The following is a 15,287-nucleotide window of genomic DNA, read 5'->3' as shown; positions in this document are numbered from 1 at the left end:
ATATTTAAGATTTGTGATTAAAGTAATGCATGAATGGATGAGATTTATTTTTCTGTGTTTTCCAGTATTTAATAAAGAGGTTTGCTTGAAAGGTATCTTGTTTGTTTTAGAAACATTAGTCCTGTGTGTGTTTTTTTCCCAGTTTTTGACATGTATCAGAAGAAGGCTGAACTTATTATGACTGGCACAGTAGCCATTTTATTGCTAGTATGGACTTTGTTTATGAGAGATGGAACCTTGAATGGATCTCCCAGGTCCAAGTTTCTTCAGGCTCATGAAGGCTGAAGCTACAAGTACTGGTGCACCAACATCACAGTGTAATTTCTTATGGTATACCCCTTACTGCATGATTGTCTTGAAGAGGGACTATTCTCTGTGATTTGCTGGGGCTTCAATTTTGAATCAAACATGCGCTCCACCCAAGCATGTTCCATCTTCCAGCACTGCTACACTAACCACAGGAGTCCGTATCTAAAAATAGACGCCCTCATGCATATTCATGACCATCTCCACACGCGAGCCCGTGGAGATGGTCATGAATATGCATAAGGGCGTCTATTTTTAAATACGGACTCCTGTGCACTAACATACTCCCCTTGGCAACATGGATAAACATATTTCTACATTTGCAAATGCTGTCAATAAGAAGAACGACTGCAAAAGTACTTCTGATGGTCAGCTTATCTGAACTGATCAAATGTCAGTATATCAGTCTTGATTCTCTGGAAATTAAAACTTCACTAAATGATAGCACTGGACTGTGAATCAGCTGTGCAATGTGGGCCCCATTGCACAAACCAATCTTAGCCCTACGATTATAGGAAGTCTGTGTTAATGTATGGGAGTTGTGATCGTCTTAGTTCTAAGATTGCTTTGTGCAACAGGGCCCTGGTGGTAACAATGTGACACATTGCAGGGTGAATATCACTGTACCCCAACAGCATGGATAGTTGCTGTACCAGTCAGTCACCCGTATTTACTCACTCTCTTCTGGCCTGTACTTAGTGTATGGAACAACTGATAGTTTTAGGAAAGCATCACATGAACGTGCACTGGGTGCAGTGTTTGCAATACTTCTAAAAACCAACAAGACAGTCGGACAGGTGACCCATACATGTTGCCTGCCCATCTTCAAAGCTACCTGCCCGCATTCAGACATAAATATTGAAAATTTGCAAAAAATAAGAGACCAATTGCGTCTTGATTCAGTTGAAATAAAGCAATGTATCACTAGAGAATCTACAAGGAGTTATGATTAAACTGAATATATAAGGAGACTTAAAATTTTCTGCCAGACAGTCGGACAGGTGGTAGAAAATTTCACAGCCTGACAGAAAAGTTACCAGTTACGGGTAGGCAGTTACTTCGGACACTGATTGTGTATATCCAGCATTGCAACATCTGTTTGATCTTCACTGATTAAGTATTTTCCTGAATTTGTCTCCTAGTCCCAGTAGAATCTGCCGGTGGTGTTGTCTTGTTCAAGATGACATGTACCTTAGCCAGAAACACCAGGGATGTGTGCTGTTATGAGAACTTTGAGCTGGGTTCACCATAGCATCATCACACTTCTAGCACTTGCCTAAATGTATGGCAAAGACTTAATACAGATTCATTGATGATGACTTTATTTACACAATGATCATGAAATTCAATATAGATGACACACATTGCAATCATTTAAGTCATGTTAAAATTGATATATACACAAGCTTCATGAAAAGCTGGGAAATTCACTTTCACATCAGGCTAATCCTCAAATACACATACAGTTATTTGATTCCCTTGAAAATGAAACAAAACTCGCACTGAATGGAAGTATTACTTCAAAAGAGCTTTGAAAGATTCGGCTGTACTTTTGACTGAAATCTGCATTGCCGTTTAAAGCTGTTAAGATCTCACAACTTGGCCAAAGAGATCCGAGTCCTGCCCTACAGAAACAGACCATCAACACAGGAACATTTGCATTTCAAAGATCCTGAACTGCTCTTTCTCAGTGGATATTACCAATTATCATGCATTAAGAAACCTTTCATAACAGATATGGTCAATCATGGCCTTAGTGGTGCCAAGCCTAGCCTTGCCCGTAGTTCATTCGCTTCCTTAATCTCTTGTTTAAGACCTCCTCCACGTGATCTGTCCCCACGATCACGTCGGTCCCGATCATGGTCCTGATGTCGAGACCTGTCCTTGTCGCGTTCCCGGTCCCGGTCCCGATCTCGATCCCGGTGTCGATCGTCATCCTTCTTGTCTTTCTTGCTTTTCTTAGATCTCCTCCTCCTGTAACATTGCACAGAGGCATGGGAGATACATAAACCTCGACATACGTACAGCCTACCTCAGGGTACAGGAGAATACCCTTAAACAGTGTTCCAAAGTAATAGGGGTCTTGGGTCCCTTGAGGTCTTCTATGTTATTCCGAGTAGAAACCCCTAAACCTTTAATTTCTAACATATGAATTATGATAAGGACCCCTTGATTTTTATGCTTAATTTCTAACAATTTCTTAATGTTAATATTACCGCAAACGGAAAATATTAGGTTCTCACCGAATATTGCCAATATGTTCTCAACACTTGCCCAAATTAAAACAACATTTAACCAGGTAAACTCAATATCCTTTACATTTCAGCATTGACTATCACAGCAAGATCAACTGGAGTCTACCCTGTTCTTCATAGCAAGTTTCAGACGCCATGATTGCTGTTATCTGACTTGTACAGTTTGTTATATATACAAAGTTGTTTGCGTTTTGAAATTTCATTATTCTTTTGGGAATGATTCATGTGATGTTAGAAGCAATGTACAGTTGAATATTGAAAATAAGTACAGCAAACTACGTTTATAACGAACACGCTTATAACAAACTGACGGATATAACATACTGTTATTTTGGTCCCGGTCTTTGCTGTGTATATCCTGTTTATATGCTTATAATGAACTACATTTATAACGAACTAAAATTAGTGGTCCCTTTCAGTTTGTTTTAACCGTAGTTGACTGTATAAGAGTGAGTGAGTTGGGTTTAATGCCGCTTTTAACAGTATTCCAGTCATATCACGGCGTGTCAGCTTAATGTGGGAGGAAAGCCCGAAGTGATGCAGGTCTCAGACGTTTACCACTTCGGTGAAACCCACGAGCACGGGTATGGTGCTGACAAACCTAGAAACATAATCGGGGCGTATCGGGATTCGAACCCACAATCATAGGTTTCTGGCGTGCCCAAGGGACGCAACTCTGCACAGCGAATTGCGGCACCTTAGACGACTGGGCCACCCGTGGCCCCTTACTGTATAAGAAATGATGCTCAGGACCCCTCAACCACACAGTGGACCCCGTTTACAGTGACAATGTCCAGACAATTTTCCTACCTATCATCATCATCTTCTTTATGTGATCTGTGACCATGTCTCCTCTCTCGCTCCCGCGACCTTGACCTCTTGCGTCGGGATGGACTTTTGTCTCTGTCTCTGCAAAAACATTTATCACATACAGTGAACCCTCAACATACTGTTGCCGTCCACGATCCTAATCCAGCGTTCTAGGATCAACATGAAACGTAATTATGGTTAACATAATACATGTTGGTCGTGAATGGAATGACTTTGTGTTACAGTTACAATGATATGAATGTATGTAGCCTATATAGTAGACGATGATGATTCAAAATAACTGTCATTAGTGTTGTTGTTTGTTGGTTAATGCCGCACTCAGCAATATTCCAGCTATATGACGGCGGTCTGTAAATAATCGAGTCTGGACCAGACAATCCAGTGATTAATGTCAAGAGCATCAATCCACACAATTGGGATACAATGACATGCATCAACCAAGTCTCCTTTTACGACAAGCATAGTCGCCTTTTACGGCAGGCATGGGTTCCTGAAGACCTATTCTTACCCAGATCTTCACGGGTCCATGAATGTATGTAGCCTATATCGTAGACGAAGATGATTCAAAATAACTGTCAATTGCGAATCATAAACTGACCTCCTATGTGGTGACCTTGACCTACTGCGACGGAATCGGGGTGATGGACTTCTCGCTTTGTCCATATCTCGATGACTCTTTGACTTCTCTGGTGATGGACTCCTTTTAGATTCCTGACAAAGCCACAGACCATACTTTCATACAACATCCCATATCATACTCAAGACACTTGCATACATCATGTCATATAGCACCAAATGTGAGGAATTTAATATATCAGACAACAGCACTGTCCTTGAAAGTCATGGTAGTACTCTGGAGGATGGTGTTTAATGCAAAAAAAGATTGAATGCCACGTGATGTCAGTTGATGTGGGAGGGAAGTCGGAAGTGAAGCAGGTGTTGGACATTTACCACTTTGATGAAACCCACCTGCATGGGCACAGTACTGACAAACCATGAATCATAATGAGGGTGCATCTGAGATCTGAAGCCACCAACATAGGCTTCTAGCACTCCTAAGAGTGAGTGAGTGAGTTGGGTTTAGCGCCGCTTTTAACAGTATTCCAGTTATATCACGGCGTGTCAGCTTAATGTGGGGAGGAAAGCCTGAAGTGAAGCAGGTCTCGGACGTTTACCACTCATGAGCACGTGTATGGTGCTGACAAACCTAGAAACATAATCAGTTCGAACCCACAATCATAGGTTTCTGGACACAACTCTGCACAGCGAATGGTGGCGCCTTGGAATACTAGGCCACCTGTGCCCCCTAGCACTCCTAAGAGATGTAACAGCACAGCCAAGTGTGGTGCCTTAGACAACTGGCCACCCATGCCCCTAAATGCTGAAGGAGATATAATGAAGTTTAACTAACTTAAATGTTTGAACAAAGAGACTTGATTTCAATTTTAATTTAATCTAAATGATTCAGGAATGTCCAGATATTTTTACTGTGCTTATTTACATACACATATCCATGATATAAGTTTAACAAACCATAACCAGCTCCTCTTCCTCGTCCGTCTCCATGTCCTCAAGGTCTTCCTCCACTGCACTCACTCGCGGCTCCAGCTGGTTGGTCTCCTCCAACACACACCGCTTCTGTAACCATGACAACCAGTAAGGAAAATCAGAAATCAGTTTCATAATGCTCAGTGTATTGCCCTTTACCCATGATGATACTTACATACTTGAAATGGATACCTCTTACTACTTGATCAGAATTTAATAAAATTTATTTTTTAGGCCATGACAAATTTATGATCAGTATTATATTTTCATCCAAATTTTCAAAAAGTAGTGTCATGGCACTGTTGCTCATCTGAATATGTATTCTTCAGTTTAACGACAGCCACTTTAATGAAAAAATGTCTGCATAAACACTAAGGAAAACTAACACTAAAATCTGATGAAGTTTAGCTTCCTCAGTCTGGCTTGAGTTTACAAGCCAAAGGAGGAGGAGTTTACAAAGCCAAATATTCGTTTTGAGAGAATTTAAGGGCAAGGAAAAATTCTTAAAATGTAGCCCTAATGTTGAATCCTACAAGAAACTAAACACATTTAATTACATTTTGAACTAGAAGTTGATTTTTCAAAATGGCTACTGTGGTGTCATCATTGGTGGGAAGAAGAATGTTAACATGGTTAAGTTTCAGCTTCTTCGGTCCAGTGGTTTCTGAGATGTATTAAGGTGTGAGGAAATTTAGTAAGAGAACTTAGGAGCATGCTCAAAGTGAACAGGTCAAATTAAAGTCTAATAATATTATATTGAAAAAACAGTACATATGTTCTGAGCCTGAGTAGTATAAACTATAACATATACCAAATTTCATTTTGAAAGCAAATGGCCAAATTATGGCCATTAGAAGTTTCAGCTTTCAGTATGGCTAAAGTACACATGTACCAATTTGCATTACATTTTGAACAAAATTGACTGAGTAATGGCTATAAATAACTTTTTCAATATGGCTGTCATGGTGGCCATGTTGAAAATCAGAATCAAACTTCTTGAACAAATTCAGGTATCATCATTGGTGAGAACGAGCAGGTTTGTTTGTTGTTTACTGCCACACTCAGCAATATTCCAGCTATGTAACCTGTTGGCGGTCTGTAAATAATCAAACAGGACCATTTGACTATCTAGTGATTGATATCATGAGCATTGACACACGCAATTGGGATACGATGACGTGCATCAACCAAGATCTCGTTAGTCACGTTTTACAACAACCATGGTTTCCTGATGACCTATTCTAACCCATCTTCCTGAGGCAAGGGAGTTAACGGACAATAAAAGTCAAGTTTCCACCTTTGCCGTACTAGACTGGAATGCCAGCTGGACTACAGAGTCCATGCATAGTCCAATCAAAATCGCGTAATGAACTAGACATCTGGTTCGTAAACATGGATTTCAACGTGCAGATTTCGGTGAACTGCAGGATTTGCAAAGCATGTGTTCCTTCAACTTGGCATTGACAGATGTTTTCAAAATCTTTTCATGTTTTTAATCAAGGTGCTCAAGTAATTTGATGCGCTTCGCGAGATAAGGCCCAACTTATCAGATCGTCTTGACTGGGCGCCGCCATTTTGTTTGAAGCAAATGCAAGTGATATGAGAGGTGGAATCAGATAGGTCAGTAGGAGTGACATAGGAGGGACTTAACTAGCAACATCCACTGATGGCGCTACGACTGAGCAAGGAAATTCAAGCCTAGTGGAAACTTAAACTGGACTTTTATAGTTAGTTAACGCCCTTGCCTCAGGAAGATGATTCTAACAAGTGAAGATGACAGACAAAAAAGCCACGATGTGAGTTCAGGTAAGCTAAAAATATCAGGTGAGGGGTATTTTCTTTGGGTATGTATTTTATTAAACATATTGTTCAGGGCATCTTAGGTCCATTAACTGTCAACTGATGTGACTTATGTGAAGCATGAATACTTGGTAGGACAACATATATTGTGTATTTCATCAAGTTTGTTTGCTTGTTTAAAGGGCAAGTTCACACGGAAATGAACCATTTTTTCTTGTACTTTTTCCACATTAAAAGTGTTCACATAGAAGTGTCATAGACAAAAATATAAAAACATCATATTTAATAAACATATTTTTTGCACTAAAACGATTTATATTTTTCACATTTAGCAAGTGTTCTATTTCCATAAAAAAACACCATGGCTTATGCCCCTTGCAATATGACGTCATTGGTGCCAATTGATAAACATTATGACGTCATCATGCTTTGTTAGAGCCGCTTCACGTGGTGTAGGTACAGTTTTGTGATTCTAGCATCTCAGATGCCAGCCAGAATTGTGTTATGCTGAGTCACCCTGCGCCGGAGTGTGTCGTAGACCATATTGTTTTACCGCAAACTGGTCCTTGATATCTTTTGCGTTGAGAATAGACAGGGACCCAGTTGAATTGGCACCAATTACGTCATAATCTAAGGGGGATAACTCAGGCCTATTTCGCTCGTAAAACGAAGGCCTCATAACGGCATATCACTTTCACACTATTGTGAGCTTCCTACTTTCACTGTGAAAAAAATGAGTGTATATTTTCAAACACAGATACTAACTAATTCTAAAATTGCGTTTTGTTTAGAAAAAGAAAGAAAGTGATTTTTGCGTGTACACTTCCCCTTTAACACCACACGCAGCAATATGCCAGATAATGAGAGTGGTCTGTAAATAATCGAGTTGAGACCATACATCCAGTGATTGACATCATACGTTATCAAGTAAACATGGTAAACATGGCAAAGGAAGAAAGGAACACACATAAAAAAAAATATTTTCTTGAATGCTTGAAGACATTAAAATGTGTTAGGTGCTTGATCATGTTGATAAGTGTAAATCAAATAAATAATTAATTTCACAAACATATTTCAAATTCAGAATGACTGAATGACTACAATGTCTTTCTTTATAAATACAAACCTACACATTGTACACTCAATTTGATGTATCATGTCACAATCATGTCAGCATTCTTGTTTTCAGCTATGAATAAAATATTTTTACCATCACAACCAGGAGTGTTTGTGAGTGAGTGAGTGAGTGAGTGAGTGAGTATGGTTTTACGCCGCTTTTAACAATATTCCAGCAATATCACGGCGAGACACACCAGAAATGGGCTTCAAACATTATACCCAGGGTCTTTGTAATGACGAGTGAATGTTTTAACCACTATGCTACCCGACCGCCCCCCAGGAGTGAGTCCCTGAGTGAGCAGGACTTTACACTGCTTTTAGCAATATTCCAGCAATACCAGAAATGGGTTTCACACATAGTACCAATGTTGGGAATCAAGACCAGGTCTTCGGTGTGACGAGCGACTGCTTTAAGAACTACCCCACCGCCCCCCACAGACAAGAGTGAATGAGTGACTTTATATTTGTGACACTGGCAATATTTCAGCCATATTGTGACTTGAACAGCAATGCATTTACAGTCAAACACTGTTGTGTCAAACTTTGATGTGTCAAACTTATGTTTGTCTCGAAGTAAAAACTTGGTCCCTGCATATTCCTTACTTATTCATCAGTTTTGGGTTGTGTCTAACCTCGGCTAACGCAAAGTATTTACATGGTACCTTTACCTTCAACCTAACAATGTTTGACTGCATATGATATTAAAAAACCTTGAAGGACGGTATAACAACCAGCACAGCTAGGACAGTAAGACGATCACCCATAGATGTCAAAAGTATCTTCTGTAATCTGGCAATGCCAGATGTCTGTCGAAAAAGTATAAGTATATATCCTGAAAATAAATACTCAGCTGCAGCACAGACTGAAACCATCCTAACAGTAAAACAACTATTATGTTCACCTTGCATGAGGATGTGTATGTACATGAACTGTTACCTGTATTCTTGGAAGGATGATATCAAAGAGTCTTTCTTCTCGCAATAATTCATCAATAAATTCATCCATGTGCATCACTTCAAATTCTGAAAAAAAGACAGTCATATGCAGACACAAACAAAAGGGCAAGCGGCACAGTAAAAATGCTTGATACATGTGATAGTTACTCTCTGCGTATCCAAACCCCCCCACCCCCACCCCCGAACATATGGCAATAGCTAGCAAATCATAAATAAAACATAAGTTCCGTCATAAGCGAAATACAAGTCACTTTCACATATCTGAAACTCTACGAAAAATTGAGAAAAAGAAACTGAATTTCTATTTTCTTTTTCTAATTTTGGAACTTTCACCATGTTCACTCCACTCTGGGCCTGAACACATGACCAGTCAAACAATAGATGGCATATGCTTGTCCATGTGTACTCACCTCCAGATCTGTTCATGTTCCGTAGTTTCCGATAGTCATAGTAGAGTGGCTCCAGATACTTGTAGCAGTCTAGCGATGTCCCGACAAGTCTCATATAGGTGGCGCCCAGAGCTCGAACATACCTACAACACACATGGATAGGCACTGTCAAGCAATGACAGAAGGCTCTGAATACAATGTATTGTCATACCTCCATGTCAGAATGATGAGATCTGTTTGGTCCATGTGATCTTGATAAAATACCATGTATCCCGCCTTGGAGGGGAACAAATTTCTCAGCGGCTGAATAAATCCCTTACACCGTGCCACGAGCAATTAAGGCTGCACATGCATTTCTGAGAGGCAGAACAAATCCCTTATACTCCGCTTCAAAGCAAAAAGCTGCACGCTTTTCCCAAGTCAATGGAAGTCACGTCACATAGTTTTATCAATTATGAATTTGTTCAAATTCTTTTACAATGTCATAATAAAACATGTTGGTGAGAGAAATTGTTGTAGCAGGATCACTCAGGGTACATGGAGTCTTATGTGTACCTAATTAGGTTTTATACCATGAGCCAGAGGCTCCTGACTCAGGACGCATTAAACCTCATGATACCCCTCCTCCTACAACTTATAGTGTATCCCACCTTGAAGGGGAATAAATTCCTCAGCAGGGGAATAAATCTCTTATAACCCACCATGAGCTAGTCAGGCTGCATGTGGATTTCTGAGAGGCAGAAAAAATCCCTTATACTCCACTTCAAAGCAAAAAGTCGCACACTTTTCCTAGGTCAATGGATGTTCGGCCTGTGGTATAAAACCCAATGTGGAATGCATAAAACCCCATTTACCCCTTGTGATCCTGCTGCAACTTGTATTATTTCCTATAGAGGTTGAAACATTGAATCTTGAACTCTGCAACTCTTATTTTTTGTATTTCATACATTAGAGTGTTACATCATAAACACAACGAGTTTAAATCATATCATTGGCAATGAGGTCAGAACTGTAAGTGAAATAATTCTGCTGTATATCATGATTTATGCTGAGGTTACGATAAATTCATATTATACTCTTGAAAGTGGAGACATCAGTGATCATACATCACAACTGGTTAAAAGTTCAAGGCAACTGGACTTGGCTCATGGTTAGAGAATCATCACTCGACAGAGGTGGGGATCTATTTCACTGCCAGCCAGCCAGTCAGAGCATCCCGTAGCATTTTTTTCAAAATCTTGTTTCCATCCTTTCCACATCCAGCCCACTTTCCTTCGCTCAATATGATTGGACTATCGCACATATCATTAGTCCAATCAGTGAACGTTTCACAAAATCAACATCCACGACTGTACACCTCCGTGATTTACCGCGTTTATCACAGCCTGTCTTTGTTGACACGAATACGTCTTTTTCATCTTTTAAACCCCCCAAAGATTGCCTATATTTTTCTGTCAGGGATGAAATTGCGAATGTTTTCATTGTCTGATCAACGAGGTCGTCGCCTATGGTCGTCGATATTTTGGTGAAACCATACAAGATAAGAACAGCGATCAGATTGGATATCACGTTTTCATCACAAGTGGCACAACTCGTGATCTACGTGAGGTGCCGCCAGGGTTAAGCTAAGAAAAGTGGCCTTGATGTGGCAAGGGTAGAAACTAGGCTTAGATATAGGCTAGTAGACACTAGTGGGCTCAGGAAGATGGTCAACTGTAAGAGTAGACTAACATTTAGTCCAAGCAGTAAACTTCTCTTATTCAAATAGTGCTACCGATAGTAGAAGTGTTGGGATACCCATTAGTGAGTTGGGTTTAACGCCGCCTTTAACCTATATTCCAGTTATATTACGGCATGTCAGCTTATTGTGGGAGGATAGCCCGAAGTGATGTAAATCTCAGACGTTTACTTCGGTGAAACCCACAAGCACAGGTATGGTGCTGACAAACCTAGAAACATAATTGGGGCGAACGGGGATTTGAACACACTATCATAGGTTTCTGGCGTGCCTAAGAGATGCAACTCTGCACAGAGAATCGCCGCGCCTTAGACGACTGGGCCACTGTGCCCCCTGTGATACCCAGTCTTCAGGGATGATTACAATGGTGAGTTAGCATGGTGAGTATTCATGGTATATCTAAATGAATACAAATGGAAATTACTCTCATAATCAGGTGGCTTACTTGAAATCTTCATTTCTGATGAATTCCACAATAATGTCCTTTTCAGGTTGGATCTGCAGCATCTTCAGCACCAGACATAGGAATGGTGTGGGCTTGATGTTCCCCCCATAGATGCCTCCAACATACCTCAGTTCCATGGCTTTGTCCACCATTAAGGCAGCTGAAAATGTACAGAAATACTTGCATTTTAGTTAAAATGAGACGTAGGGTATTTTCATTTTCTTGACAATGATACTCCTACAATAAAGAATGGACATTTGCCCTTACATGTCAACTACCAGGGTAAACAGTCACCAGCAGTGAGGCAAGCACAACACATATTGAGGGAGTACAGCACTATCTTAGAAAGCCCATTGAGATAACAGGTATCAAACACTTGTGTATTGTTTTTCACAGCTTTTAGCAATATTCCAGCAATATCATCGTGGGGAACACCAGAAATAGGCTTCACACATTGTACCTATGTGAAGAGCGAACCCAGGTCTTCAGGTTTATGAACAAACACTTTTTTTTAACCACAAGGCTACCCTACCTTCCCTCCAGGTCTGTCATTGGCTACTCCGTGGTGAGGACATAAGGTCATATAATGACAGACTACTTTCCTGAATGTAATTCATTATAAGCCTCAAGTGCATCAGTAGACTTTACCTACATCTGTTTTGAAACATTTTATAAATAGTTTTTTAGAGTGTTTGATAAGTGTTCTTTGATCTTATTTAGTTTTCATTATCATCAACAGATATGACTGAAACGTTTTTGTGGAGGGTCACACTTGGCATAAGTACTAAGCAGGAAGCCGGATGACATCACTCATGACCATTGTGCTATGTATTAAAGTGCTACTACTATTCATGAGAATAGACAATATATTCATCGATTCATGCCTGTAATATATGATTTATCTTACAACTTGTTTTAATACACATAACTCACTTTTGCTTGTTCTATACATTTTGAAAAAAATCATAAGATAAATTGTATCTGACAGACACTTGTGTAGTAAACTTTTTTTACACTGTTCTGTTTTGTTGACTTTAATTAGCCTTATGTTGGTAGAGGATAAGTGTGGTGGTGACTTGAACAGGTTCAGAACAACCCCTAATCATGCTAACTGGACCAACTTCTCTCCTGTAACATATTTGGCGAAATCACCAATGAAACAGCTTGAAAACAGCACACAACGATGTTTCCTTTTTCCAGAGCAAAAGCGACCGCCTCCTTGGTCTCAAGGTTGAGCGTCCGCCCAAAGAGCAGATGTCCGGGGTTTGATCCCCGGCCGCGTCATACCAAAAAGATGGTACTTGTTATTACCCTGTCTGGCGCTCGGCATTAAGGGGCTAAAACAAGGACTGGTCAGTTCGAGTCAGTATACCGTGTCTGAGTGGGGTATTCATGTTAAACTGTGGCATGGTATCTCAGTGAGCTAGCACTATAAATCGGCATGAGTCCGCAGTAGTACAAGCAGCCACACACACTCATACATGCACGTCGCTATATAAGTGCAATAATCTTGGATGCGACGTTAAACCCCATTTCACCTCCAGAGCCAAAGTCAAAACCATGGCCACTATGACACCAAATTAATTGCTCGTCTACTTAGTGATTAACACCGGATTAAGATGCATGACCACACATCAAAACAATCATGTGCTAGTTTAGAAAACGTACAACTTTATGGATAACAACTTCTGGGTTATTGTAATAAACCAGAAGTTTTTATCGATAAAGTATTCCAGTTTTCGTACTTATTCAACAACTTCTAGAATGTCAATCAAAGAAGTAATGATGTGGTCATTTATATTATTGTACTGTACATTCGGTCCATACAGTTAACATTTTCGGTTCACGTCTTCAACATTTATAATCATGATCACTTAAACTATTTCCAATTTATCATCTGTCCATTAACACGACAAATGTAGCGTCCATAAAAATTAGCACATGCCGCTCTAAAGTGTTTCCACTGCGCGTTATAGCATGTTACACTGTTGCCACGAAAACAGGTGACGAGAAGGTATGTTTGCATGTTTGATTTAATAGTCTCTAGAAAGTGAAAAACATATGAGGCACCTGTAAGAGCGAAGCATTCTTCCTTCCAATATCTACATTCGTAGATACGTGTGCGTATGATTTTCTCAACCAAGTACTGAGGATTCGTTCCTTTGATAGAATGAGCATCTTTCACTGTGCGATTCGCCATGTTGTTTCAAATGAACGAGCAGTACGCTTCCGGTTCCGGTTGTATTAGGCTGGGTCCCGTCTCTTGATATCATAAACCTGCTTCGATGCGCAAGTCGATGACGCCCAGAAAGCCGTGAAGGCGATATAGTGATTGTATATGAGTGAGTTATTATTTAACATCACATCAGCAATATTTGAGTCATGTTGTGACGAGAATAGTTATATTGATAAAAATCTGCCACAGAGGAAAGTAAGATGTCAGGAAGATATCACAAACCGTAGATTAATAAAAAATAACATTTAAAAAATACTCATACCAACACATATACATGCCTCATATATCAACACTACATGTTATACTATCAAAGTACGGGCTTTAGACCACCGGCACCCAAAACTAATCCATCTTACACTGAGGAGGTTGGCGTGAATATCTGCATGCGGCGTTTATCGCAACAAAGACGTATGTACGTCGCACAAACCTAATTCGGAAGCAATGATCATTTCACGATGATGGAAACTTTAGTAATACCGTAGAATACCAAGTTGTCCGTAAAATACTTAAACATTCTATTTACAAGAAAACATTTGAATTTGAAATGGAATGAATGGTAGAATACCATAAAACAAGGTGTAAAATACTTAAAACATATTTACAAGAAAACATTTGAATTTGAAAATGGAATGAAAACGCTTTTATTCTGTGTACCGGTATTTTTTATTTTTGCTTGTTGAGTGAAACGCCAGTCTGCCATATTCCAGATATAAAATGGAGTTTTGAACTTTTATCGACTCGTATTGACATACTAATATTTGAAGAAAAAAAAAGAGAGAATAAAACCACAAGGGTGAGATCCTGGTATTGATGAAAGAGATGATGAAACTGAGGTTGAACTTAAGCAGTGAAAAAATCTAAACTCGCATGCAAAGAATAGGTCTTCAGCAACCCATACTTGCCGTAAAAGGCGACTATGCTTGTCGTAAAAGGCGACTAACGGGATCGGGTGGTCAGGCTGGCTGACTTGGTTGATACACGTCATCGATCCCAATTGCGTGGATCGATGCTTATGATGTCAATCACTGGATTGTCTGGTCCAGACTCGATTATTTACAGACCGCCGTCATATAGCTGGAATATTGCTGAGTGCGGCGTTAAACAACAAAGAAACTATAACTTCAAGAAAATCTTTTGAATTTTTCAGGATCAACATGTCATTAACTCCACTTGTCTCATATATTGACATACATTATTTAATTAGAACTTGCTTGATTGTTGTCAGAAGTATTATTAGTATTAGGTAGTGCATATGCTGGACCTAGATTTGAACAAGACTCTGAGGCAATAATTATTAGTTAAGATCATAATTTCTTGACTATATATACTCTTCAACAAACAAAAAAGGAACGCACAGGTAGATATTTAGTAAATTTATTATACCTAATAAAGTCGATATATTTAATTTAATATCATAGACACAAATATGAAATTTTGGAGCTTGATAGTCACATGTTGCCGTGGACCAAAGGCATTGAAAACTGTTCATTGTCATGTCACATAAAGCCACAAGGTTGCGCTGAACTCGCTGTGCTGCGCTGTGACCACACCGGGCAGCAATCATCTCCTCGGCACTGACCGGATAAGTGTACGAATTCTGCCCTTCGGAATTCTGCGCCATTCTGTTTGTAACGCGTTGGCCAGTTGTGGGAGTGTCTGTGGCG

At 39.8% G+C, this 15,287-nt stretch overlaps 1 protein-coding gene across 1 annotated transcript; it reads right to left on the bottom strand.

Annotated features, from left to right (window-relative positions):
* Positions 1-1,668: 1,668 nt before the first annotated feature.
* LOC139478912 (pre-mRNA-splicing factor 38A-like) lies at positions 1,669-13,589 on the bottom strand. The gene is made up of 8 exons (XM_071261598.1): positions 13,458-13,589; positions 11,388-11,547; positions 9,226-9,347; positions 8,796-8,881; positions 4,926-5,030; positions 3,991-4,103; positions 3,372-3,470; positions 1,669-2,280 (listed from the first exon to the last, which is right to left on the bottom strand). Exons 1-8 carry the CDS (start codon positions 13,585-13,587, stop codon positions 2,052-2,054), a joined length of 1,044 nt encoding a protein of 347 aa, XP_071117699.1. The 5' UTR covers positions 13,588-13,589; the 3' UTR covers positions 1,669-2,051.
* Between the last annotated feature and the right edge of the window lie 1,698 nt (positions 13,590-15,287).

This window comes from Haliotis cracherodii, unplaced genomic scaffold (genome assembly GCF_022045235.1).
Source record: "Haliotis cracherodii isolate W230 unplaced genomic scaffold, xgHalCrac1.p SCAF_4, whole genome shotgun sequence".
Classification (NCBI taxonomy): domain Eukaryota; kingdom Metazoa; phylum Mollusca; class Gastropoda; order Lepetellida; family Haliotidae; genus Haliotis; species Haliotis cracherodii.
This window is presented reverse-complemented; position numbering and strand designations above follow the sequence as displayed.